The sequence below is a fragment of the Artemia sp. Qi Xiang Cuo genome, chromosome 3 (genome assembly GCF_049724085.1).
Source record: "Artemia sp. Qi Xiang Cuo chromosome 3, ASM4972408v1, whole genome shotgun sequence".
NCBI lineage: Eukaryota > Metazoa > Arthropoda > Branchiopoda > Anostraca > Artemiidae > Artemia > Artemia sp. Qi Xiang Cuo.
Window position 1 is genome coordinate 12,673,990 of NC_142796.1, and position 27,672 is coordinate 12,701,661.

Consider the following 27,672-nt stretch of genomic DNA (forward strand, 5'->3'; position numbering starts at 1 on the left):
TTTAACGATATTTTATTCCAAAACTTATAGAAGGTGACCCCTGGTCCTCCATGGCCCGATACCCCTCGAAAAAGTTATCAATGATAAATCATGAGACCTAACCCCTTGCCCTCCTTCCATGGCCCTACCCCCCCCCCCGCACACACAACCACCAAAAAAAATATTAATAATATTTTATTCCAAAAGTAATGGAAACTCAGTTTAATTTTATTAGCTCTTTCCAAAACTGTTCAAGACACCTATATACTTCACTAAAAAAAAGAGTTTGGCTACTGTCCGTTTCCATAACGGTAAAAGCATAAGGCCTACTGCGTATTTGGCGCTTTATTAAAACGAATTATATTAGAAATATTTTTAGACTTTTACAGCGACAGAAAGAGGCAAAACCCAAACTCTTGTTTGTAGTGGTATTTATTCGTTTTAATCTTGATTTGCATATTCAATTTAAGTTTCACTCGTTTTAAGATTCATTTATTCATTTATATAAGTACCTATTGTAATTTTGTTCGCTATGATTGTTTATTTAATTTCTGTTCGTATTGGGTTTCATTTATTCTTTAATAGTAATTTCTGGTCGTTTTCAGTTTGAGCTATTGTAGATGTCTATTTCTTTTGATCTTAAGTTTAATATGGCCTTTACTTTTATTTAAAAAACTTCCTTTTCAGAGAGTTTTTTTTTTAATTAATAATAATAAAATGCGGAAAGGGAGGGTTAATAATAACAAAACGACCGAAATATACTGATTTCATCTTAGGTTTTTCGATCTTTCTCAAGTTCTAATTTATATTTTGAATTAAACCTGGCCTTCAAAAAAAAAAACTGAGTATGGTGGTATTATTTCAATATTAAAAATAAAAAAGGAACTTTCCGCAAAAATGAATGTTTATAATAAATAATAAATGTCCCGACAAAAAAATCCTTAAAATAAAATTGTAAATCTCTTGATTTCACTGCAATGTATGACCATCCGTGACTAAAGTCTTCGCCTTCTTTTGAAGAATGCCGACTTAAATGAATTTGTCGAATAGACCATGTTCCAGTTCAGCGTTGCCGTAGAAAAGTGTTCAGTGTTGCTCAACACTAATGAACTCTTTGCATTTAACACTTTAGCTTTATTTTATGCGTAAATATAGTCAAGTTCCTTTATTAATTCCCATTTTTGGCCAACGGTACCAAACTTGTTTTTAGGTTAGATACAGTAGAATCAGGCATGTATGCAGCAGGAATGTTGGTTTTTGGGAGGTGGAGGGAGGGAGGGATCCCTTTCCATGAAGGAGCTAAATATCAATCAAGCTAAAAAAAACCATTGTAAAAAATTGTTGCGGCTAACAAAGATGCCAGGCCAGGCAGGAAAACGCCTGATCCTTCTGCTATTAAAAGTACAAATAATTCTAAAAGTTAGGCTCCTTGGAGAAGCGGCCTTCTTAGAGATGAAGAAAAATTCAGTCACAGACGAGAGGAGGAAGGCGAAGGTTTGCAAATCCCTCCTCGCTCCATTGGTCAAATTTTCACAACAGAGTATCTATTATCCTTTAATTGTTTTACATCTTTTAGACTCACTTGAGAATACAAGAAGGCTCAGAGACCACAAGATTATTCACCAGCCCCATCCTTTTAATCAATCATGGGCAAGCCTAAGAAACTAATCAAAACCATTTGTATTGATAGATCCAAAGAAACAGGAAAAAGCAAGAAACAGGCAAGGAAAAAGCAAGAAAAAGCGAGATCCAAAGAAACAGGAAAGAAGCAAGGAAAGGGATGAAGGTCTCCGCTCTTCGGAAAACTCTCGACAACAATAAATTTTATGCTTTTTTTTAGAAAACTGGAAAAAGATCCATAGCTTTGGTTCAAACAGCCCTGTTCTGTTTCAGCACCCCTGTGTGGATTTTATCTATTATATCACCATCATCACTGGTTCAACAACTCTTATAATAAATTCATGTGCAAAGACAAATTTTATGCTATGAAGCATATACTTGATCAATCCCTTTCATTTTTTTTTCTATTTGGCTTTTTTATGAAGTGATTTCTCTTCTGAGTATCTGTCTTAAATTATACGATTTTATTATAAATATTTTGTGATTGCTGAAGGTAATGATTTTGGGATGGGGGGGGGGCTTAATCTAGATTAAGCTGATAGTGGCATTCCTTTCCTCTATGGGTTATATTTTAAATCAATAGATTAAGAAATCCTCAACCATGGCTTAACCTTCTTGAGAAAACAATGGTGATAAAAAGCATATCTACACGTAGTTAAGGGAAGTAGGGAAAGAATAAAAAGAAGGGAACGAGAATATCATAGCAAAACTTACTTGTTGGTTTTCATGTCAAATGTAACACCGGATATATTCAAATAAGGAATTGGTATTTCAAGCTTAACATTCCTCAATCCCAGCTTCTTACTGCACGAATCTAAAAACAAAAAGTTAATAGCTGCACATACGAAGATTCCTGGTCCCTTGCTTCATCATCAGTCTCAAGGATCGAACTGCAAATGTGTAAAATAGGGGACTAAAAACATACTTTTTCAGTTGCTTTAGCAAATCTGAGGCAACGCTATAGTAAAGGCCATACGGTTCCAATGTTTTATTATTTATTTATTTATTTATTTCCAAGAGGCACTTCATATGGAGGGGGTCGTCGTAGAAACTTCAAAGGGGGCTCATTCGATTGGAAATCAAGAGTTCTAGTGCCCATTTTAAGGGTCAAAGTGATTAGAAGGCAACTAACACCCCTTCCACGCCCACCAGTTCCCAAAGTACATCCAATCAAAATTTTGAGATAGCGATTTTGTTCAGCGTAGTTGATTTCCAGATAGAAATTATGTTTTGGAGGAGGATATTCCCCCACAGCCCTCAGGGCAAGGGTTGTAAGTTATGCCCTGGGGGCATATATGGGTCTTATGGAAGAGATGCTCGTAGTAACTTCAAAGAGGGCTCATTTGATTGGAAACTGAAAGTTCTAGTTCACTTTTTAAGAGTCAAAAGAAATAGGAGGGCACCTATCCCCCCCCCCTTCCACACCTTTTTTCCTCAAACCCATCCGATAAGAATTTTGAGATAGCTTTTTTTTAGAATAGTTCATAGACCATATAACGAAAACTCCGGGGTCGACACAGCCCCCCAGGGACCGAGGGCAGGCGTTGTAAATTATGCCCTGGGGGAAAATATGGTTCTTATTGAAGGGATGCTCGTAAAAACTTCAGAGATGGCTCTTTTGATTGGAAATTGAAAGTTCTAGTTTCTTTTTTTTAGAGTCAAAAAAGATTGGAGGGCAACTAGCCACCCCCCCCCCCCCAACGCCCCTTTCCCCCAAATCCATCCAATAAAACTTTTAAGATAGCCATTAAGTTAAAAATTACTCAAAAGTCAGATAACAAAACTCAGGTGTCGTCACAACCCCCCAGGGCCCGGGGACAGGGGTTGTAAGTTATGCCCTGGAGCATATATGGTTCTTATGAAAGGGATACTCGTATAAACTTCAGAGAGGGCCCATTTGATTGGAAATTGAAATTTTGAGTTCACTTTTTAATAGTTAAAAGAGACACGAGGGTAACTAGCCCCCCTCCCCGCCTTCTTTTCCCAAACCCATCTGATGAAAATTTTGAGATAGACATTTCGTTAAAAATAGTTCAAAGGTCGGATAAGAAAACATCCGGTGTCAATATAACCCCCCAGGGCCCAGGGGAAGGCGATTAAGTTATGCCCTAAGGGCATGTATGTTTCTCATGAAAGGGATGTTCGTATAAACTTCATAGAGGGCTACTTTGATTGGAAATTGAAAGTTCTAGTTCACTTTTTAAGAGTCAAGAGAGTTAAGGGCAACTAGCCCCCCCTTACGTCCTTTTTCCCCAAACCTATCCGCTACAAATTTTGAGATAGCCAGTTTTTAGGAAATTGTTAAAAAATTAGATAACAAAAACTACCCCCAGGGCCTGGGGGATAGGCGTTGTAAGTGTTGTCCTGGGGGCGTATATGGTTCAATTAAGTTATGCCCTAAGGGCATGCATGGTTCTTATGAAAGGGATGCTCGTATAAACTTCAGAGAGTGCTCGTTTGATTGGAAATTGAAAGATCTAGTTCAATTTTTAAGAGTCAAAAGATATCCGAGGGCAACTAGCCCCCCCCCTCACACACCATTTTTTCCCCAAGCCCATCCGATAAAATATTTATAATAGCCATTTCATTAAAATAGTTCAAAGGTAAAATAAGAAAAATTCCTGTGTCGGCGCAGCCCCCCAGGGCCCTGAGGCAGGCGTTATGAGTAATGCTCTAGGGGCATATATAGTTCTTATGGAAGGGATGCTCGTATAAACTTTGGAGAGGGCTAATTTGATTGGAAATTTAAAGTTCTTGTTCACTTTTTAAGAATAAAAAAAGATCGGAGGGAACTAGCCCCCCCCCCCTCCTCCACTTCCTAAATGCATCAGATGAAAATTTTGAGATAAAAATTTTGTTAAAAATAGTTCAAAGTTCAGATAACAAAAAAATCCAGTGTCGACAGAGCCCCATAGAGCCCAGGGGTAGGCGTTGTAAGTTATGCCCTGGGGGCATATGTGGTTGTTATGGAAGGGATGCTCGTATAAACTTCGGAGAGGGCTAATTTGATTGGAAATTTAAAGTTCTTGTTCACTTTTTAAGAGTCAAAAAAGATCGGAGGGCAACTAGCCCCCCCTCCCTTCACGTCCTAAATGCATCAGATAAAAATTTTGAGATACAAATTTTGTTAAAAATAGTTCAAAGTTCAGATAACAAAAAAATCCGGTGTCGACAGAGCCCCATAGAGCCCAGGGGCAGGCGTTGTAAGTTATGCCCTGGGGGCATATATGGGTGTTATGGAAGGGACGCTTGAATAAACTTCCTAGAGGGCTCATTTGATTTGAAATTGAAAGCTCTAGTTAACTTTTTAAGGGTCAAAAGTGATTGGAGGGCAGCTAACCTCTCCCTACACTCCATTTATTTTTTTCCTAGAGACACTTCATATGGAAGCGGTCGTCGTATAAACCTCAAAAGGGGCTCATTTGATTGGACATCGAGAGTTCTAGTACCCTTTTATAAGTCAAAAGTGATCGGAGGGCAACTGGCCCCCTCCAAGCCCTTTTTCCCAGAATACATCTAATAAAAAAATTGAGTTAGCCATTTTGTTAAAAATAGTTCAAAGACCATATAACAAAAACTCCTTTACGTATGGCCATTTCGTTAAATATAGTTCAAAGGTCAGATAAGAAAAACTCCTGTGTCGACAAAAACCCCCCAGGGCCTGGGTCAGGCGTTGTAAGTGTTGCTCTGGGGGCATATATGGTTCGTATGGAAGGTATGCTCGTATAAAATTTAGAGAGGGCTCATATTTTTAGAAATTGATAGTTCTCGTTCGCTTTTTAAAATTCAAAAGCGATCGGAGGGCAACTAGCCCCCCTCCCACGCCCTATTTTCCTCAAACCCATCCAATAAGAACTTTGAGAGAGCCATTTTTTTCAAACAGTTCAGAGGTCAGATAACAAAAACTCCGGTGTCAACACATCCCCATAGGGCCCGGGGGCAGGCATTGTAAGCTAAGTCCTGGGGCCGTATGTGGTTCTTATTAGAGATGCTCGTATAAACTTCAAAGAGGGTTCGTTTGAATGGAAATTAAAAGTTGTAGTTCATTTTCTCAGAGTGAAAAAAGATCGGAGGGAAACTAGTCCCTCCCGCCCTCCGCGCCTTTGGGTTTATCGGATGGATAAACCCATCCGATAAAATTTGAGGTGACCATTTTGTTAAAAATAGTTCAACCATGAGATACTAAAACTCCGGGGTCGAAACAACCCCCCAGGTCCCAGGGGCAGGCGCTGTAATTTTTACTCTGGGGATTATATGGTTTTTATAGAAGGGATACTCGTATAAACTTCAGAAAGGGCTCATTTGATTGAAAATAGAAAGTTCTAGTTCACTTTTAAAGAGTAAAAAGAGACCGAAGGTTAATTAGCCCCCCCCCACGCCCTTTTTCCCCACACCCATCCGATAAAAAATTTGGGATAACCATTTTGTTAAAAATAGTTCAAACATTAGATAATAAAAACTCCGAGGTTAACACAAACCCATTTTTTCACTTTGATATTGTTACTTTGATACCTTTTGATACTTTGATGAATATTTGATTTTTTTTTTAAGTTTGATATTGGAATAAGGAATTTTTAAAAACTTGAAATTTTTTGCAATCAAAAACGAACAAAAATTAATAAAAAAAAACTTTCCGAAAAATAAGTTTTTCAAAGAACAGTAAATGCCATTTTAAACTTAAGCTCAGCAGATACAAATGCCTTTTAAAATTCAAAGTCAAAACGACCAGAAATTACTATTAAAGAATAAATGAAACCCAAAACAAAACGAAATAAAATAAGCAATAATAGCAAAACATGCAACAATCAGTACTATAAATGAGCGAACGGATCGTAATAAGAGCAAATCGCCGACTGAGCATGGATACGAAGTTTAGAACGAAAAAAAATATTTTGCTACTGAGGCACAAATTCCTCTTAAAACGAGCAGAACTGGAAAAAACAGCTAATACAACCATAAGCAAAATTCGCACTACTGTAGATAAATAAATAAATCTTAAAACGAGTGAAACTTAAATTGAATATTCAAATCAAGTTTGAAACGAACAAAAATCACCACAAACAAGAGTTTGTGTATCACCTCCTTCTCTCACTGTAAAAGTCTTAAAACCTACTGCGTCATTGGCACTATACTGAAAACTCTTTGTGTCTTAGACAGTCTTGGAAAGTATAAACAACATAAAATTGAATATTTTATTTATAGAGATATTAATTATTGAAAGGTCCATCAATTCAAGAATTTATTTGACTGTAATTTATTTTTATTTTCAATGCTGCAAGAGCTGGAAAAGAAAATATTTATAGTATAATTCGTTTTCAGTTAAGCGCCAATGACACAGTAGGTTTTTGGTTTTTATTTACAGTTAAGAAAGGAGGCAGTATTCAAAGACTTATTTGTAGTGAAACTATATTCGTCTTGAACAACTTAAAAAGAGCTAATAAATTAAACTGAATATTTGATGTATAATGACATTAATTGCTGAAAGCTCATCAGTTCAAAATGTTACTATAATTTTAATTTTTATTTTCAATATTATGTACAAAAGAAAATATTTGTCCTAAAATTAGTTTTATCAAATTAGTAAAATTAGTTTTGCTGGAAGAGCCTCTCTTAAACTGCTGGGATAAGGGGAACGGGGGCTGACGCTTCCCTTGTTTTTTTTTTGGGGTGATAGTTGGATCAAGAATGACGGAAAATACCGTGGTTTTGAGTCCGGCGTTGAACTTTATACAGAGGCATGTGGAAAAGAAAACGAATAAGGATATTGTTTCAGGCAGTCGAAGTTTTTCTCAAAGGAAGCTCTGAAAGATGTTATTGATATATGCAAAACAGTGCTCGACAAAGACATTAATCAGAGTCGTAGGGGCTCTCACCTGGCTTCTGCCTTTAATGGTGATATTTTTGAGGCTATGTTAGAAAGATCCGCAAATGAAGTTCCGACCCCTGGTTTTGCCATTCTCGACTCAGCTGATGTTCCCACCATTCCTGAAGATGTGAGTACGATTGTTGCCTCACGATTGAATGATTGTAAAGCGATGCTAAGTTTCCTTATAGAGAGGCACAAAACCACTGCAGTACCGAGCTCAGAGAACCAGCCACCAATGTGGCCATCTCTGCCCCGGCCAGAAGAGACTGTCTAAGTTGTTTTGTCAAATCTGCCCGCAGGCTTGAGTGCTAATCCTACCAAGCAAAAGGATTTCTTGAGGAAAATCAGACCCGTTGATAAAATAGATGGAATCGGACAACCAAGAGACAGGCTGTTTGTACATATGAAAGACAAAACATCCGTAAATGTTATCGCCTCTGCGGCCCAAGGCGAGCAAAATATCCGTAGAAAGGTACTGCGTTCAGGATACCTCGGGATCCTTTACGTTGAAAAAGATTACGATGTTTCAGCTATTCCCAACCTAATTAGCGGTGTTTCCCAAGCCAAGCGCTTTGGAAATTCCTCAGTTGTCCAGCTAACATTCGTTACCAAGCTTGACTTCTATCAGGCTCTCAAGTTCGAAATCAAAGTGGAATACACCATGTTTTCTGTGTCAAAGCCCCTTACAAAGCCGCTGCAGTGCTATAAATGTCAAGGTTTCGGTCATCGTGCAAACCAGTGTCAGAAGAACACTATATGTAGCAAGTGTGCCAGTGATCATAGCTATTCCGAGTGCACCTCAGATGGGCTCAAATGTGCCAACTGCGGATCCAACCATGCCAGCACCAGCTATCGGTGCAAACCTAAAAAATGCAGCTCGTGGTACAACTCCAGACCAAGCTTCACCGAAGAACTCAAATCGTAAACCGGCTCGATAAATGGTGAAGTATGTGTGTTCTGTCAAAACGTAAACGGTGCTAGAGAAACATTAGACATACTTCAAATAGTTTATGGTGCTTTCGATGTAATTTGTGTTAATGAGCATCTGCTTAATGTTGATAATAGCATAAAACTGATTACTTCTTCTGATCATCAGTTTTTTATCCGCCCAGCTAAAAGTAATGGGGGTCGACCCTCGGGGGGCTTAATGATAGCTGTTAAAAATAAGTACAAATGTAATCTGTTTGAGCGGTAGGATGTCTTGCGGTAGAAATTAGTGGTTTTATTGCTGTTTGTGTTTATATGCCTACAAATTATAGAAATGATCGATCGAGTCAGAAGTTTGCGTCTGTTTGCTCGTCATTGTCAAAACTATTTGAAAGAATAGCTCTTAAACGTAAAGCTTGTGTTATTATGGGTGATTTTAATGCGGACATTAATGATAATACTACTGGTCACTCACAGATGTTAAATGCTACATTGCCGTATAATTTATATTGTCTACAGAAAAAATAGATCATTTACTTATGTACATAACAGTGGTAGCACTTCTGATCTCGATTGTGTGTTTACTGATATGGAGGATCTCCAGCGGCAGATATTTAAAGTTTCTGACGACTTTCTTTTAAGTGAAAATTCGTATCTTGAGCTTCATCTATTACTCAGTTCTTTTGAGACATATGCTCCTTCTAGACCCAAGGGGTTCACTAAACAGAACTGGAGTCGTATTGATATATTATTTGAAAAAAACTACGTTTTCTAAAGAGTTAAAGAGGCTGAGTTACAAGGTCAAACCTTAAAACGTACAGGGATTAGGAGGCACAGTTGGGGGGCTGCCACCCCCCAAACCCCCCCCCCCCTTTCTCAGCCTTTAAATAATTAAAAAAGTTTTTTAAACTGAAAGTAAGGAGCGACATTAAATCTTAAAACGAACAGAAATTATTCCGTATATGAAAGGGGCTGTGCCCTCCTCAACGCCTCGCTCTTTACGCTAAAGTTTGACTTTCTCACAGCTCTTTTTATTAAACAATAAAAACTTTAGTGTAAAGAGCGAGGCGTTGAGGAGGGCACAGCCCCTTTCATATACGGAATAATTTTTGTTCGTTTTAAGTTTTAATGTCGCTCCTTACTTTCAGTTTAAGAAACTTTTTTTTTATTTAAAGGCTGCGAAAGGGGGGGGGGGGTAACCCCTGTACGTTTTAAGGTTCGACCTTGTAACTCAGCCTCTTTAACTCTTTAGAAAACGTAGTTTTTTTCAAATAATTTCTGCACGTTTTTGTACAGTTTATTACTTATTATTGCTTGACTAACTCTTAGCTGATCGTGTCAGGAGTTATTTAAAAAAGAAACTGAGTTTCTTTTTTAAACTTTAAATTCAGTATATAAAAAATTTCCTCTGACGGTGAATCGAACCCAGGTTTTCCGCCTGACAGTCAAGAGTCTCGACCACTGGACTAAAGAGACACAATTGTAATTGGTTTTTAGTAAGGGGAATCTATTTTTAAAGCAAGCAAACCCCACAAAACTTGATATTTGGTTTTTGGAAAACAGGGAAGGAGTGATCAGATTGAGCTGAAATTTCGAGGATAAGCTCCCGGGCACTAGGAAAGCTTAACCTCTAAATTTCAATCCAATCGGACAACGTTAAAGGGGGGCTGTGGTCGGAGGGTCGAAACTTCCGGCCCACTTTTACCCATGAAGATAAAGTCGGAGGGGGGTGAAATTTTTCACGTTTCTTAGTTGGAGCTTGGGCTACAAAATGCGATCACCGCTGTCTCTCTGCGACCGCTAGGACCGGAAATCGCTTGCGGGCTCTTATAGGAAAACGAGCCCGAGCCCGCTTATAGCGGGCTCTTATAGGAAAACGAGGTTTTTCGTAAATGTAAATTCGGGGGATAATTTTTTCGGTCTGAAAATATCAAAAGACCCTAACAGATCGGATTCTGCTTTGAATCAGTCCTCATTCACCCGGATCAGTTGCCAACTGTGGCCTATAGGCTTGGATAACAAGAAAAAAAAAAAGAGAAATGAAGTTTAAGTGGCTATATTTGGTTTTTTGAAAACAGAGAAGGAGTGATCGGATTGAGCTGAAATTTCGAGGATAAGCTCCCGGGTCCTAGGAAAGCTTAACCTCTAAATTTCAGCCCAATCGGACAACGTTAAAGGGGGCTGTGGTGGGAGGGTCGAAACTTCCGGCCCAGTTTACCCCATGAAGATAAAGTCGGAGGAGGATGAAATTTTGCACGTTTCTTAGTTTGAGCTTGGGCTACAAAATGCGATTACCGCCGTCTCTCTGCGACCTCTAGGACCTGAAATCGCTTAACATTGTGGTGGGTCACCTCTTTATAGAGGCACAAGTGTGCCTCCTTGATTTACTTACCAGATGCTACTTGATTCGTACTTAGATGAGATAAGGGTTCTGTTCCATTTGGTTTCGCGGGTAAAATCTGACCGGCTTCTCGATTTGAATTGTTATTTGCTAGAACTGGTGCATAGTAGGAAAACGGCTGCATCCGTTGCAGTTCAGTCGGAAAAAATAAAGCTGAATACCCGTAAAAGAGGCTGGTCAGATTTTCCTGGTTTGAAGGTTGAAAAGTCTCGCCATGTGTTCTGGAGACAAATCTGGGTTGATTGTGAAAGACCACGATGAGGATGGGTTTCCAAAATTTATGAAGTCGAGTTAACATCAATATAAAAAGAAGGTGAAATATTGGAAAAGAAGTCAAGTTAAGGAGCTATCGCGGGAAATAAAAAATAATCCTCATCAGCTCTGGCGAGAAGCGTCAAAACTTATCCGTTCTTCTTCGTCGCCGTCCGATAGCATTGAAATAAATAGATGGTTTGAACATTTTTCTTCAGTATTTGCAGTTGATCTTCCATCATTAGAAAGTAATTTCTGGGACATTCTGATGCAGCATTTTGATCGACTAAACCGATACAGTAACTGGCTTACTATTACCTCGTCGTGTGTTGAATCTTTTGTTCGTCGTCTTCCTCTAGGAAAATCGCCGGGGGCAGATGGTATTCAGCCGGAACATCTGAGATACGGTACCCCTGGACTGTTTAGTCACATAGCTTTATTGTTCCAAGCAATAGTATCGCAACAGTCTGTCCCACAAGGTTTGTGTCAGGGGGTCGTTACTTGTATACATAAGAAGGGGAAAGACCCTAAAGATTGTTCTTCGTAAGGCTCATCACTATTTGATCAGTTCTAGCAAAGTTACTGAACAAGATACTGTGCCCTATAGTGACAGCGCGAGCAGATGTGGGTGACAATCAGTTCGGTTTCCGGTCCGGTCTCGGTATTCAGAATGCACATGCGATTTTTATTACAATTGTTGAAAAGTTTAAGAAACGAAAAACTTCGTTATTTGTCTGCGCAATAGACATATCTAAGGCGTTTGATTCTGTCCTACATTCGCAAGCAGTCCTGTCACTACTAAGGGCAGGAGTTGATCCCTTTGTCTATAAATGTCTGTGACAATGGTATCAAAAATCTCAAGTAAGAATTCGGTCTACAGGATAGCTTTTTGGACCTACAGAGATATGTAGAGGTGTTAAACAAGGCTTAGTAATCAGCCCTGTGATATTTAATAATGCAGTACGTTCTACGACAAAATCGATAGAAGAATTTTTGATAGAAGATTGAATTGATGCTAGTCATCTATCTTACGCAGATGATCTACTTTTGATAAGTGATAATTTAGAATCACTACAGAAAGCTATTAATGGCGTGTCGTCTGCACTTGAAGATATTGGGCTAACAATAGAGCCGTCTAAGACTCAATTCGTCGTTTTGAACGACAAAACACTGCCAAATTGTGTTGTTGATGTTTGCAGGAAGACAGTTGTCCAACAGGATAAGTTTGAGTATCTTGGACTCTGATATGGGAATTCTATCAAAGCTAATAAAAATCTAGTTGTTGCAGCACTTAAAGAAAACTGCAGAAAACTTATGGTATGCTAGCACAAACTAAAGGTCAATTTGACAAAATTACGCTTGGTCTTTTCTATAACGCCATGATTGCGCCACATGTCTTTTTTTAACCCCTTTGTGGAATTGCTTTAGTAAAACCAAAGGTAACCAAATTTGTTCAATTTTTTTTTGGGTATCGCAAATATTTATTGGGAAGTCCCATGTGGTTCAGAAACTCTTATGTTCTGCAGAGGTACCATATTTTTGAGACCCGGATATGGGTCTCTTTGAGACTCGGACTCCGATATGGGAATTTTATCAAAGCTACTAAAAATCTATTTATTGTGGCACTTAAAGAAAAACTGCGGAAAACGTACGGTATGTTAGCACGAACTAAAGGTCAATTTGACAAAATTACACTCGGTCGTCTCTGTAACACCAAGCCATTTTCCATTTTCAGCGCTAAAAAAATAGAAGTTAACACTAGCAGAGCAGGCAAAACACTAAAGAGTTTCTCTGAAGTGCCATTAAACTTAGGGCTGGGAATGGGCCGGGGAATTACCATTAAACCATAGTTTTACGCTTTTCAACAAAACAATCAATTTGACACGTATCATAGGCTCCGTTCTGACAGCTGGGCCAAGGGTACTTCAGCAAGATATTCAGCAAAAGCAACTACAGTGTCCTCATCTATTGATGGAAATCTAAGTTTTTGAGCACTGGAAGATTCAGGGTGAGATAGCCGACAGCAAACTGTTGGTCTTGATTCATAATCACAAAATAAGATTATTACCATAATTAAGAACAGAACTGGCCCTAGAACTAAGCCTTGCAGGGCACCCAACTCAACTTGAGATGGTGAGTGGGAAAGAGGATCCATGAAGATATCCCTACCAGAGAAAAGGAGTCAAAAGAAGCACTGATATCCCCTCTTATACCGTGACAAGATAATTTAAAGAAAAGGATTTAGTAAGTCAACGAGTCGGAAGCTTTTCGGTCCAATAAACTGTAGCAGCTAGAATCGGACCAAAATCAAGGGCCGAATACAGAAAATTTAACAGAGTATCAAACACATGCTTCGTTGTGTGTTTAGCGTGGAAGCCAAACTGAAATTCATCAAAAAAAAAATATTTACCTCTAAAAGGCAAGTAGACAAGTAGACAAAACTGTTGCTAAACATAGACAGTAAAGATATTGGGCGATAATTAACTAGACCACTCTAAGATCCAACTTTATGTAAAACAATTATTCAAGCTGGTTAAAGTGAATCGAGAGGAATTCCTTTGCCGAAATACAGATTTATCAGTACTGTCAAAGAAAAGATAATGGAAGAAAAATAAATTTGACTACCTTGATGGGTATACAATCAGGACCAGAAGACACTGAACCTTTTGATCTATTAAAAATTAGGTTATCTCAACCTCAGACACTAGATCTAAGGCCATAAGCTTCATACAAGTCTGAAAAAGATACAATTTCAAATTGGGTTTAGAAGGAGACAAACCTGCTAAAAACACAAGAGAAAAGTTAGCTTTTACAATTCTAATTAGAATTAGAAATACAAATATAATTACAATTAAAAATGTAAGCAATATATAAACAATATATAAAAACAGTGTAGTACCCATATAGGAGAATACTGAATTACTACTACTAACAACTCGCCGCAACACCAAGCCGTCTGAGGCCAACACAGCTACACATGCTCCTCCTCCATCCTCATCTATTCAAAACCTCCCTCTTTAAACACTCCAAGGAATTTCCAATTTCCTTTAAATCTTTCTTTATGACATCCTCCTACCCCAACCGCGGCCGACCTGCTTTCCGTTTAGCCCTAGAGGAACGAATGAAAAGTGAAACGCATATAAAAGAACACAATTGAAATTAAGAAAAAAACAACTAAATGACCCCAAAAAACAGTTGGGGCCTATTGGGAATAGCGCAAGGCTATTTAAGATTGTTGCCTGGATTCCATGATATTGTGAAATTCTAGAGCATAAAAATCAACTAAAAATAGACTACAGCTGTAACAATATAAGGAAACTATATAAACCGACCTGCAACTTCGTAAACTTTGGCCAATCCTTTTTTAAATTTCAGCTCTTGAGAAATGTCCATTTCTTGTATCCCTTTCAACTTCAGTATGGAGCTCCCTTGTTCTATCTGCCCAACTAAATCTTGACCAAAGTGCCCTTCAATTTTTGTAGCTTCTAGAAATAATCCAAGTCGACTCAACATTCTTGATTTATTGGTTCCTATGGGGAAAAAACTAATATACCTAGAACTGCAAGAGGTTTACACTATACCAACTTATAGAAAGCAGGACAGACAGGGTGGATATATCCTGCTGAAATTGGTCCAAAGACCTCTCTGGAAAGTAATAAAACAGTGACTTGAAAATGCACCCTTTTCGTGTTTTCAAACCCCTCCTTCCAAGGGAAAATCGTTTATCCCACCTAGGGATCACCAAGGGATCGACCTGTGTTACCTATGCAGCTGCACACAAGAACAAAACTATCTCCTGAGATGGCTGGAAATGAACAATAAGATTGTAAATTTGTAGCTAAAGATTATACATTAAAATATTTTTCACCCCATGATCCCCTGTAAAGTTATTTGGACCCTCCCCCCTGAAAATATTACCTATGTGCATACAGATTACCGATGACTTCAATACAGATTAACAGAACATTATTGCGTTTGATAAATAGCATGAATCTATTCATTTGACAATCTAGCAGAAGCACGTTGATTCTTACCAAAGTCCTGCTTTGTCGTTTTGATGCCTTACAGAAATGATGTTAATTATCATATTAGACTTCATTAAGATGCGTCTTTTATCGTTACGGTTTTACTTTGTTATTTTTCTCTTTTCATTATTCGCTTCTTCTTAATTTAGTATTGTTTTTTACTTCTGTTTTTTATCTCCATTGATAAAGGCTTCTAGATCTGAAGCAAAAATATTCGGGCCTTTATTATTAGTGCCAGGGAACTGAGCTTCCCTCGGTGAAGTAAATTTTAGACATAAAAAAAGCGTCCCACATATTCCCTTGCAGAAACTTTCCCCATCCCTCCAGGGGAATGCAATCACCCAATATCCTGATTCACAGAAGAAGAAACCTTTTCTGTAATTTACCTAGACTTAGTTGTAGCCTATGGAAATTATTTTTTTGCTTAGTCATTTCGTGAATTGGTCCCCTTGAAGTATGCGCAGGAAAAACAAACTAAAAATTTTGTCCTAAAATTTTTAGTAAAAACTTTGTCCGAAATAATATATTTGCTTTGAACATCTTGCTAAAATCACTCTCGAAATTTAGTTGAGCTGGTCAGTCAACCACTTTAATTGACCTGCATGATGGCTAAATAATGAAATAATCGCTAAATAAAAGCTTGATACAAACATATCATTTTCGATACATCAAATACAATGCAAAATTAACCCAGGTCGAAACGTTTAAGAAGTCATGACGTGAGTGATGTTCACTCACCCTTGACCAACTTCATTTTGACAGATTTTTTTGGTTGTCAGGTCTTTAATTGCAGTTAGCAGACGATTTAAGAAAAGTATATTGACGGTTCTAGGAGGGGAAAACGAATTTTTCCAAAGCCGTGACCTATCTAGATCGTTTCTTCTTACCGGAAAATGCTAGCATGCCAGCTTTCAGAAAAACAATTTAGTGCTGTTTTCGAGAAAAAATGAATATACATATATACAACTATTGCTCATTTAAAGATATAAAATCAAATTTAAGGAACGTCTTTTTTTTTCATTGTTCCCCTGTCTTATCAAAAACATTGCGCCCGTTTTTTTTTAATACAATTTCATTTCGTTTTAATTGCAAGTGGAAAGGCAGTGGGGTCTAAGGAACTGTTTATTTGATCTTTATGTTCAAAACTGTGATAGTCGTAAGATCTGCAGGGTTCTCTGATCAAAAACTCCCCAAAATGCCAATAAATACAAAACTGTTGACCTTACCTAGATTGTTAATTTCACGAAAACGTTCTTCATTACATAAAGCGGCCAAGAGTTTATGATTGTAGAACTTAAGAATTGCTAAAGATAGCAGCATATTACCCAACAGCAACACACTTAAATCTTCATTTCTAACTTCATTGCAAATCCTCCATGATAGTTTCTCCATAATATTTCTGGGGACATTATCATGAAAGCTCAAAATCCACAACAGCCTATCAACATCTTTAATTCTTAAACTTTCTATTTCAGAAGGTTTGTCCAACTTTTCAGCAATCACTCTAATGGCTTCATCACTTAATGGCTTAATATAATATTCCGAGTCAATAAGCCATGCAACAAAATGGCACAGATCAGTTAAGCTCATATACAAACAATTTTTATTCACCTTCGTATGTAGTAGATCCAGACAGTCCCTGTCATAGTATTTAGACAACCGCAAGAACTTCACAACTGGGATATACTCCATCTTCAAATTATTTTTTTCAATGTCAAGTCTCAATTTCTCTGAAATTTTTTCGATAAGAATATAATTATTTAATTTCAAACTAGAAGTAAATGCAGTATTGCACATAATACTAACGTCCTTTAAAGATAAATTCGATATATCATCCAAGATTTCTAGTCGCTTTCTATATGCCTCCAATAATTTTTTATCATATGCTTTGTAAATTAAGTATGATAGATAAGGTAATTCATCACTAGAAGAACTTTTTATTAAAAAACGAAGTCCTTGATCTTTTTTTAGTACTACAAGTCGATTTTTAAACATTAACTCTTTCACCATCGGCTGAACTGATTGTTGCCTACTTTTTGACTGAAGATACTTTCTATACCTCCTCAATAAAGAATTTGATTCAGGAACTGTGGATAGGTTTTTCCCAAGCCAATCCTGGATTATTAGTTTTAAGGCTCTTTTATGAATTATTGAATTCATTCTTCTAAAAAACCTGAAAAGAATAAAATTTTAATAGCATCAAGAAACTAATATGTAATTTCATTATTAGTTGGAACGACACAGAGTGTCTTAAAGCTTAATACAGTTTTATTAGTAGGCAGACAATGCATTAAAATTTAGGGAGGGCAAAATCGATTTTCAAAATCTAGAGGGGGGGATTTTCGTTTTTCATTTTCTTTTCAATAAAAATACCGAAAAAAAGATATTTTCCAATGTAAATATCCCAATAAAGGGTGTTTTCAAGAATCTATGAGGAGCAAATGCCCTTTCCCCCACACCACCGTTAGTAGCCTAGGAAAAAAAATTGGGAAAATTAAGCTATAATAATAATAGCTTCTTTTTTTTCTTATAACAATCAATTCGTTAACCTTCATTATTTGCATAGACATGGACTCTTCTGTTTAGTTATACTGTTTTGTCCTAGGCGATTGGATGGGTGAGCGAGGTCAAGGCCTTGTTCAAGTACTTATTTGTCTCAATTCATAAAGTAGGAAAACAGTTTCTTTTTATCTCTTTCTTCTCAACACATTATACATATTGAACTATATTATAAATGATTTTCCCAAAGAATCTATGCGAGTGATAGATGATGATCCGGTTATTGTTGGAATTTGCATTTCATTTTAATATTTCAGTTATCATGGGCTAGAGTTTGTTCCTTGCTATAAAATTTACAGTATTATACTATACTTAACTATAATTTTTTTTTAATATTAAAAACTGAATTTTACAGAAACTACTAATGAACGAACTACATTGCCATCGCTCTTACCCAAGACACCCTTTAAAGTGTGCTAATCTTATTTTCTATTTTATCTTATCTTATTTTCTTAATTTCTTATTTTTTCTTATTTATTAATATTAATAAATATCTTATTAATATTTTCTTATTTTCTAATTTTCTTAATATCCTATTTTCTATTTTCTTATTTTCTTAATATCTTATTTTCTATTTTCTTATTTTCTTTAAGGTATTCCATTTGAACTTCTTTCATATGCTAAAATCTGTAGCTTCTTCCCCAGAGTTTGGCCTTGTTCTTCCTCCCAAGAATTATTTACAAGAATATTATACAAGAATAGAATTTTTTAAAAATAATTTTATTTTAAATATTGTGTTTTGTAAATAACAAAAGCACGTGGATGTAGTAATTTTCTATAACAAGCCCTTACTGACTTGAGCCTCTCTATGACGTTCCAGTACCCCGCTAGCTGCAGAGAAGGGAAAAACGGAACGAGCAGAAAACTTACTCATTTGATTCTATTTCCGAAAAGAAATCACTTTCTCGCTTTCCGTTTTGAGTCTGTTTCCAGGTTCACTTCTGATAAGAAATCTCTTTCTTGTTTTCCGTTACTGATTTCTGTTTTTGGGTCCGACTTATCACTGACCAGCATACCCAATCATATCCAAACCTGCACATACCCATTACCCAACCATGCGATCAGATTTTGCTCCATAAATAACTTGTGCAGTAGTATGGAATCTGACCGTTATTTCATTAAAAAAAAAGATCGTGTACAAGTATTATAAAAAGAATAGTCTGATTTCTATCTTCGGGTTCACTTCCAAACCGTAATCCCTTCCTTGTTTTCGTTTCTGAATTCTGTTTCTGGGTTCACTTCCAAAAAGAAATCACTTTCTTGTGTCCTTTTCCTGGTTTTGTTTCGGGGTTTAGTTCCAAACAGAAATACGTTTCTTGTTTTCCATCTCTAATTTCTATTTTTGGGGTTTACTTCAAAACAGAAATTTTTTTCTTGTTTTTTTTGTCTCAGATTCCATTTTCCGTGTTCACTTCTGAACAGAATTTTTTTCTTGTTTTCCGTTTCTGATTTCTATTTTTGAATTTACTTCCAAACAAATATTTCTTCTTGTTTTTCTGTCTCTGAATTCTGTTTCCAGGTTTACTTCCAAACAGAAATCCCTTTCTTGTTTACGTTTATAGTTCTAACTCCGGGTTCACTTCCGATTAGACGTTCCTAGTCAAGCTCTTCTAATTTTAAACTTTTGCGCAGATACTATACAGGGAAACAGGAATTTCAAGGACCGACTTCTATCCTTACCACACAAGGTCAAAAACAAAGCATACTTCTGGAGGGAAATATCTAGAGACAACACCCAAGGTAGAACAAACTGTCTTCAAGTCATTGCTAGAAGCGTTCCAGAATTCAGTGGCTCAGTCAACAAAACCCTTGATGGAAAACAAGCAAACAATATTGAGAGAAACTGTAATGGCAGAGCGAAAGCTGAATGAAGAAAACTAGCTGTCTCTTGTGCATTACCTGAAGAAGGAGATGCAATAAGGCCAAAAGCTTGTTTAAACCAGCATCTGGACTCTGACTGATTCCGGAGCAACGACCTTCTCTATGGACCCTCTGAGAGAAGTTTACAACATGGATGCCCAATTGGAAGCTTTTAAACAAACTGCGACTGCCTGCAATTGAACCCAAGCCACATGGGTTGCTAGGCTAGTAGTGAACCTATCCAGAAAGGCTCTGTAGACTTACACAGCCCTACCAACTGCCAAAGCTAACGACTTCAACAAGGTCAGAACAGTAATTCTCAAGAAGTTCCATGTCAACAAGGAAACCTTTCTCCAGCGATTTCGACATGAAAGCAAGCGCTCATGCGAGTCCCAAACGGAATACGAGGACTACCTGACTACCGCACAAAAAATGGCCCTGTTTCATGAAGGTGGAGGAACAAAGTACGGCAGAACCCCACCTGGCCAGCCATTAATACCAGGTCCTAGAAATAACTGTGGTGGGACAGTTCATTATAACTGCCAAGCCATCCCTTTGGGTTTTCTTAGGTCAGAGTGGTGCAACAGCCCTGAAAGAATGCAACAGAAAGGGCAATGACTGGGAAAAGTCTCTACACCCATTGAAGAAGGATGTAACTGGAACAAACGAACCTCTCACCAAACCTCATAAGACTCCTTTTCATGAAGCTAAATCATCTAGGCCCACGCAAAACCGTCGCTATTTCCATCCTAACTCAACATCACATACAACAGAAAAATTCAGGGAAGGCAAAATCCAAACGCAAGAGCCAAAAAAGGAACGAATATCTGTAACTAATCTAGCGGAGGAACTATCAACCCCTCTACCTGGATCGTCAAGGCTCAAGGCTTGCTGCAACGGAAAAATGCTACTTCTAGTGATCAACTCAGGTTGTGAATTCATTATGGTTCACCAAAAACAGACTAAAGGAGTTTACCCCATCCCTGGAAGAATTTTAGGTATGTTACAGCAGAGGGCAGCAAAATAGAATGCACCGTCGGACTGTTGACGATGCAGCTTATGAATCGCACATGAAGAATCCTCGAAGAGCTGATTGAAGCATAGATTTTCCCCACATTACAAAAAAAATGTGCCTGGGAGGAATTTCCCGAGACTCAAAGAAAACGTATCGATTAACACGCAGGATCCACCCAAAGTGGAAACAAACGAAGCCTTTATGGTAACAAGATCTTAAGCCAGACATGTATCATCAAGGAATGATAGTTTTCCCAGCTCGGAACCAGAGGTCCATAAAGCCCTGACTATGGTTCAACATGACCCTGAGCCCTACAGTCATATATGATAGAGCTACAAGATATTTTAAACTAAGGACAAAAAATCCTTCAGACAGAAGTTACTCCCATGTCTCATTTGTCTGCCACAGAAAAGCTGGACTCCCACAACAATAGACTGATTTCAGACACAGCAACACAAGCTGAAAATCTTAGTTCTACTGAGGAATTAGGCAATAGCATAGCCTAGAGAACCAGATCTGCAGCACTATCTCAGCACCAAACAAAAAATCCAACTTCTGTATGGGAGGTCGCAAAAAAAAAGACAAAAATTACTGCCTGGGCTTGGCAAACACATAGACAGAGAACGAAATAGTTGTTTTTATTCCCGTTCACAGTTTTGAGAGACTATTTGTCCAAGACTTGACAAATATCTACTTTCAGTTGGAGAGAAGTAAAGTAAGCAAAAACCTGTCCACACGAACAAAATCATTTGTCTCACTTGTCCCAGACATTGCAATAATCCAAGGGTATCCAAATAATCCAAATAATCTTCCTCAGCAATTTTTATTTCAAGACAGAATTTATTACCGACTTTGGACTTATTTTGGTAGAAGAAGCAGGCAGCTTGTTGTTCCCATTGAGAATAGATCACAGATTGAAAAAATAGGTCATGACAACATATTAAGCAGTCATTAAACCAGGTTCGGACTAATGACTGCATTCTACATTGCTTTTGTTGGCCCAGAATCTACAAGGATATAAGTAGTTATGTCAAGTCACATACAGCCTGTCAAATGATCGCCAGGCACAAAACCAAGGAAAAGGTACCCCTTAAGCTTCTTCCTACCATAACTAATCCATTCTCATATATCACCATGGATTTTTTATGCGTAAAATTTGAAGAATAGTAACAAATGTAACTTAGTTTAGCTTGCAGTTAGAAATATCCATAATTTTCTGAATTACCATTAGCATTATAAACTACTTCAGTGGCAATTCATATATTAGCCATTAATATTGTATTTTATAACTTTAAATGACCATTTTATCAAAAGGACTCTATCATATTTACTATAGTACTGCTAGTGGAGTATAGTATTCAAAGTCTGAAGTACACTGTATATAGCTTACTGCTGCTACTTTATAGATGAGTTGCGCATTCCAATGTTATTGGTAGCAAGAAAATAATACATACCCATCTGCATGCTTGATACTCATTGATCACTATTACTGTAAAAAACATCACTTGATGATCTGGGAGAACAATCTTGATTGACAACCTTGCAGTCACATGAACTCTGAAGCTGTGACATTAGTTTTTCTCTAATCTAATCCCCAGAAGAAATAGAGAAGTGCTGTTGCATTATAGTGTGGCTGTTTTAAGCTACTATTCTTCCACATTCAGCTTTCCAATTAACTGCTTTAACTTTATGTAGACCTTGATCAGCCCTTTTTAGGTTCTTTCTATTCAACAAATGATCAGTTTTGAGAGGGTATTTGTCCAAGACTTGACAAATATCTACTTTCAGTTGGAGAGAAGTAAAGTAAGCAAAAACCTGTCCACAAGAACAAAGCACTTAAAAGTAAATTTTCACATAGCGAAATTAAACCCAACAAACTTTTAGTTCTGACAAGTTTTAAAAAGCGACAGCATGAGAGCTTCTGCTCTCATGCTGATATAATATATTATATATATATATATATATATATATATATATATATATATATATATATATATATATATATATATATATATATATATATATATATATATATATATATATATATATATATATATATATATATATATATATATATATATATATATATATATATCATGCATATATACATACGATATATAGTGCTCTTAGAGACGCGAAATTCAAATTCGGCAACCATGTTGTGAAAGATTTTTTAAATTAAATTCTATTCTATAATTAAAGTTTGTTTTTGTTCCTTGTGAATACATTCACCCGCAAAGCAGGATATGATGCTACTTCTCCAAATGTGTGCAAAAATCATTTCAATGTGGAAATAGAATTTGATACTAATACCCAGGATTGCCAATGTCTTTGTCTTGAAACATTAAAGATCAGTATCTCATAATAGTTTTAATGAGAATATAGGACATACTAGGTATTTGTAAAGTAAGTGGAACAGGGGGCTTTTTAAAGCCAAAAAACTCATAATCCAGCTGTCAAAATAAACCTCTCTCTATTGATGTTCAAAATTCAACTAAACAAAAAATGTTCAAATAGAATTCTTTAACACAACTCACAGGGGAATCTTATAATATTTGAAGAAATGGTATAATTTATTCAACACTATGATTTTACTAACACAGGAAGAAAAGTATATATTCCAATGATCTCTGTCTGGATTTCGATGGGTAGTAAGTAATTGAAACAAAAATGTTGGAAAACAGTGACAAATTATGTCAAGTAAAGTAAAAGGGAAAGTCACAAAGGGGATATAGTCACTAGGCTTCGACTTGACTTGATGTATTGTCATGTATTGACAAAATAAAAACAATACATACACTTATTCCTGTACTGTCAAAATGCAAGAGGCTATAAACGGCCAATATGGGAATTTGAGAAATCAATCATTTGATAAAATATCACAAATATTTGACAAAAATATCGTCACACAAAAAAACGTCGTTTTCCTAATAACATTAATCAGAAAAACTAAACAACTAAAATAGTGATAAAACACTAGTGGTGGCAACTTTTGAACGAAAGGTGATTTTTGGGGATTTGGGAACCAATGTTTTTTCAGGGAGACACAGAGATTTTTGGAGAAAACCCTCAAAATTCAGGGATAGTGGAAGCACTGGCATTTTTAGCAAAATATGGCAACAAATTTCTTTAAGCCATAAAACTGCTGAGTAAAATGGTTCCCCGCCATTTGCATTATCCCACCTTTTGCACAGCTATTTCACCTTTTGCCCGCCTGTTTTACAGTATTGCCAAGAATCTTAATACTGATGAAGACTTTGAAAATCTTCTAGCATTCAAACCAATCAAAGAGTCAGTCACAAACAAAGAAGCATCCAGCACCATCAAAGAACTCAAACCAGTCTTATTGACAAGGAATCACACTACCAAGATCTGACTTCAGTGGACAAGACCTAAACCAAGACCTGGAACTAAGGTATAGATCATACAAATGAAGCCAAAAAGGAAATGCACAGGGGCAGGTATGCATAGGAAACAGTGTGAGTCCATCAGCAAAATGTTTAACAACAATCCTTCTGTTTCCATTTACCAACTATAGCAACATCTGCAATGGTTTTCATTGACACCGATGACAAGAGAATACTAGTCCCAGAAGGAAAATAGCTATCCAGCAGCCTGCTTGCCAGGTTAAAAATAAGACAAGCCTTTCAAGCTCTTCAAACTCTGAGATAGGGGAGGAATTGTTGTGAGCCCGATTTCAACCACAATTGTGTTATGTGACTACTCTCACTTGTGGACATGACTTACTGGCTCATTGGAGTACGCACTGAATGAAATGGAATGCATCGCATGTGTGAGTAGGCTATATAAGCAGGCTATATATTGTATGCTATATGAGTAGGCTATATATTGTTAGTTGAATTCTTAACATACATTTGAATATAAATTTTGTTAGCTGAATTCTGACTTCTGACTAAAACAGTTCACAATAGTAGCAGATACAAGTAGTCACAGTCACAGTCACAGTAGTAGTAGTAGCAATAGTAGTTATGAAAGTTTTAGGTTAATGACCTTAGCTGCTCCTAAGATATTTCAGATACACCTTTTTGATAACTTGGATGCACACAATATCTTCTAATTTAGTTCAGCCTTCCCCTCAGCAGTTCCTGAAGTTTTATCATAGCACCCTTAGACTATTTGGGACAACTAATAATAAAAAATTTCCCCTTCCCCAATGATAAATCCTGTATGCAAACATTTGTCAAACTGGATAATTTATAGCCCCTGCCCTGGGGACTCTGAGAGGCATGGCATCCCAACACATAGGCATAAGATCTTTTGACTGTCTTACAGAATTTTTTCAAAAAAAAAATTATTGGTATTGGGGAGGGAGCACCCAAATAGGGCATGTGGGGCAGGAGCTGGATGCCCTCTAATCACTTTCAAGCATTCCCCTGAACATGCTTTATAAGTTTCACCTTAATACCCTCAGCTGTCCCTGAGATATTGCTAATATGCCCTTTTGACAAGCAGAATGCATGTAGTGTATTTTAATTTTCAATATTCCCTCAAAATTTTCTGATAATAGTTGCAGTCATAAGCAGTTAGTCAAATCCGTGAGCAGTCGCAGTCGCAAGTAGTCCTAGCCAAAGTCACAAGTAGTTGCCGTCACAGTAGTAGTTGCAGTAGAAGCGGCCCAGAAAGTTTTTAGTTAATACAACTAACCATTCTAAAGAAACTTCAGATATGCCTTTTTGATAACCTCAATGCAATTAGAGTCTTTTAATTTAGCTCAACATACCCTTGAACATTCCTGAAATTTCACATCAATAATCTCAGTCTTTTCAGACACAACAAGGATCAAAAATCCCATATTGCAAATGAAGAATCTTGCCTATAAAAATGGAAAAATTGCATAATTGATATTACTTGCCCTGGGGTATGTGGGGGAGGGGAGGCTTTCATCCCTGGAGGCAAAATTATTAGATCTTGCAATTGTTTTGAACAAAATGGCTTTTGAAAATTTCTAACAATGTCGAGGGGGGGCTTATTAAAGGGCAAAGGAAGGGGGACTGGTTACCCTCTGATTATTCTTCAAAATCCTCACAAATGCCTTGAAGGTTACAACTTAATACACTTAGCCATTCCTTAGATTTTGCTGATGAGCCTTTTATAGCTATCTTGCAAATAGTTGAATGTGATAATTAAAAGCGTGATGTATGCCATTTTGGTCAAAAACTCATAGGCAAAAGAACAATAATTTAAATGGTGCGGTCAGAATTGTCGTATCTTGTACTGTTACAAAGAAAATAAGAGACATAAGCCTCTTAGTGGCATATGTCTCTTTTTTTTATCAGGTCTTGTTGCAAATTCAGAATGGCAGAAGCAGATTATCTTGTGGAGCTATAGCATGGGAACCTGGCATTTCTCCCCTTTTTTGTCAAGGAAAAGGAGACATACTCCAAAAAAATGGAACTTCTTCTGGTTTTTGGTCCTCCTGAAAAGTTACAAAAATGGTAGATGTTGCTCTCTTAATTATCAAAGCTGTAGTGTTTTGATTGTGTTTGACACCCTTCCAATATTTTCTTCAAGCTTTGTCTGATATCCAAAAGCTTTTTGGAGACAAACAAAGAAGCATCCAGCACCATCAAAGAACTCAAACCAGTCTTATTGACAAGGAATCACACTACCAAGATCTGAGTTCAGTGGACAAGACCTAGACCAAGACCTGGAACTAAGGTATAGATCATACAAATGAAGCCAAAAAGGAAATGCACAGGGGCAGGTATGCATAGGAAACAGTGTGAGTCCATCAGCAAAATGTTTAACAACAATCCTTCTGTTTCCATTTACCAACTATAGCAACATCTGCAATGGTTTTCATTGACACCGATGAAAAGAGAATACTAGTCCCAGAAGGAATATAGCTATCCAGCAGCCTGCTTTCCAGGTTAAAAATAAGTCAAGCCTTTCAAGCTCTTCAAACTCTGAGGAAAGGGAGGAATTGTTGTGAGCCCAATTTCAACCACAATTGTGTTATGTGACTACTCTCACTTGTGGACATGACTTACTGGCTCATTGGAGTACGCACTGAATGAAATGGAATGCATCGCATGTGTGAGTAGGCTATATAAGCAGGCTATATATTGTATGCTATATGAGTAGGCTATATATTGTTAGTTGAATTCTGAACATACAGTTGAATATAAATTTTGTTAGTTGAATTCTCACTTCTGACTAAAACAGTCATTGGTCATGGGAACCTGGCATTTCTCTCCTTTTTTTGTCAAGGAAAAGGAGACATACTCCAAAAAAATGGAACTTCTTCTGGTTTTTGGTCCTCCTGAAAAGTTACAAAAATAGTAGATGTTGCTCTTTTAATTATCAAAGCTGTAGTATTTTGATTGTGTTTGACACCCTTCCAATATTTTATGCAAGCTTTGTCTGATATCCAAAAGCTTTTTGGAGACTCAGAATCAAACATGCACCCTTTTCCCAATAACCAGCCTTATATATATTTAACAGGCATTTTATATAACTCATGGAGTGGCATGGCATCCCCAGAGGCATATTCACTAGAGCTTTTGACTATTTTGAACAAATTGGCATTTCCAAAAATTCTGACTTGTGTTGAGTGGAGGGGATACTTAAAAAGGGTAACATGGTGGAGGATAGTCACCTTGCAATCACATTTTAACATACCTTGAAGGTTTCAGTTATATACCCTCAGCTGTTCTTAGGTATTGCTGATATTCTCTTAAGACAAGCTGTTTTAGTTCCTGTTCAAAATCCCTCTTAATGTTTCCTTGAAGTTTTGCTCTAATACTTTAAGCTTTTTTGGAGACCCTGTATCAAACATGCCCACTGTTTGCAATAAAAAACCTTATATGTTACCAATAGGCAACTTACATAACATATAGCCCTTGCCCTGGGGCTGTGGGTCAACCCCAGAGGCAAAGTTATTTGACCTTTGAACTATTTTGAAAAAAACAACTATCTCAAAATTGTAATTAGATGCTGTTGGGGGGAAAGGGCAAGGGAGGGGGTGGTTGCCCTTAGTTCACTTTTGGGTTTTAAAAAGGGCACTAGAACTTTCAATATCCAATCAAATGAGCCCCTTCGGAATTTTACACAACTAGTTCTTCCATATGAAGCAACTCTTGGGAAAAGTTTGAAGCCAATTGCAGGCTATAATGTAAAAGACCTTTTTTCCCCTTTTCTTCAGCAT

At 37.1% G+C, this 27,672-nt stretch overlaps 1 protein-coding gene across 4 annotated transcripts in view; it reads right to left on the reverse strand.

The window, feature by feature from the left end:
* Positions 1-27,672, reverse strand: part of LOC148953776 (uncharacterized) — a 57,569-nt gene that overhangs the window by 8,217 nt on the left and 21,680 nt on the right. For 3 of the 4 annotated variants that reach the window (XM_089108477.1, XM_089108478.1, XM_089108479.1), the window contains exons 2-4: positions 16,297-17,243; positions 14,378-14,575; positions 2,314-2,413 (exon numbers count right to left, since the gene is read on the reverse strand). In XM_089108477.1, the coding sequence (XP_088964603.1) occupies positions 2,314-2,413; positions 14,378-14,575; positions 16,297-17,243 (1,245 nt within the window). Of the gene's footprint in view, positions 1-2,313; positions 2,490-14,377; positions 14,576-16,296; positions 17,244-21,958; positions 22,368-27,672 lie in introns of those variants that run through there. The other variant, XM_089108480.1, reaches the window with a different exon arrangement.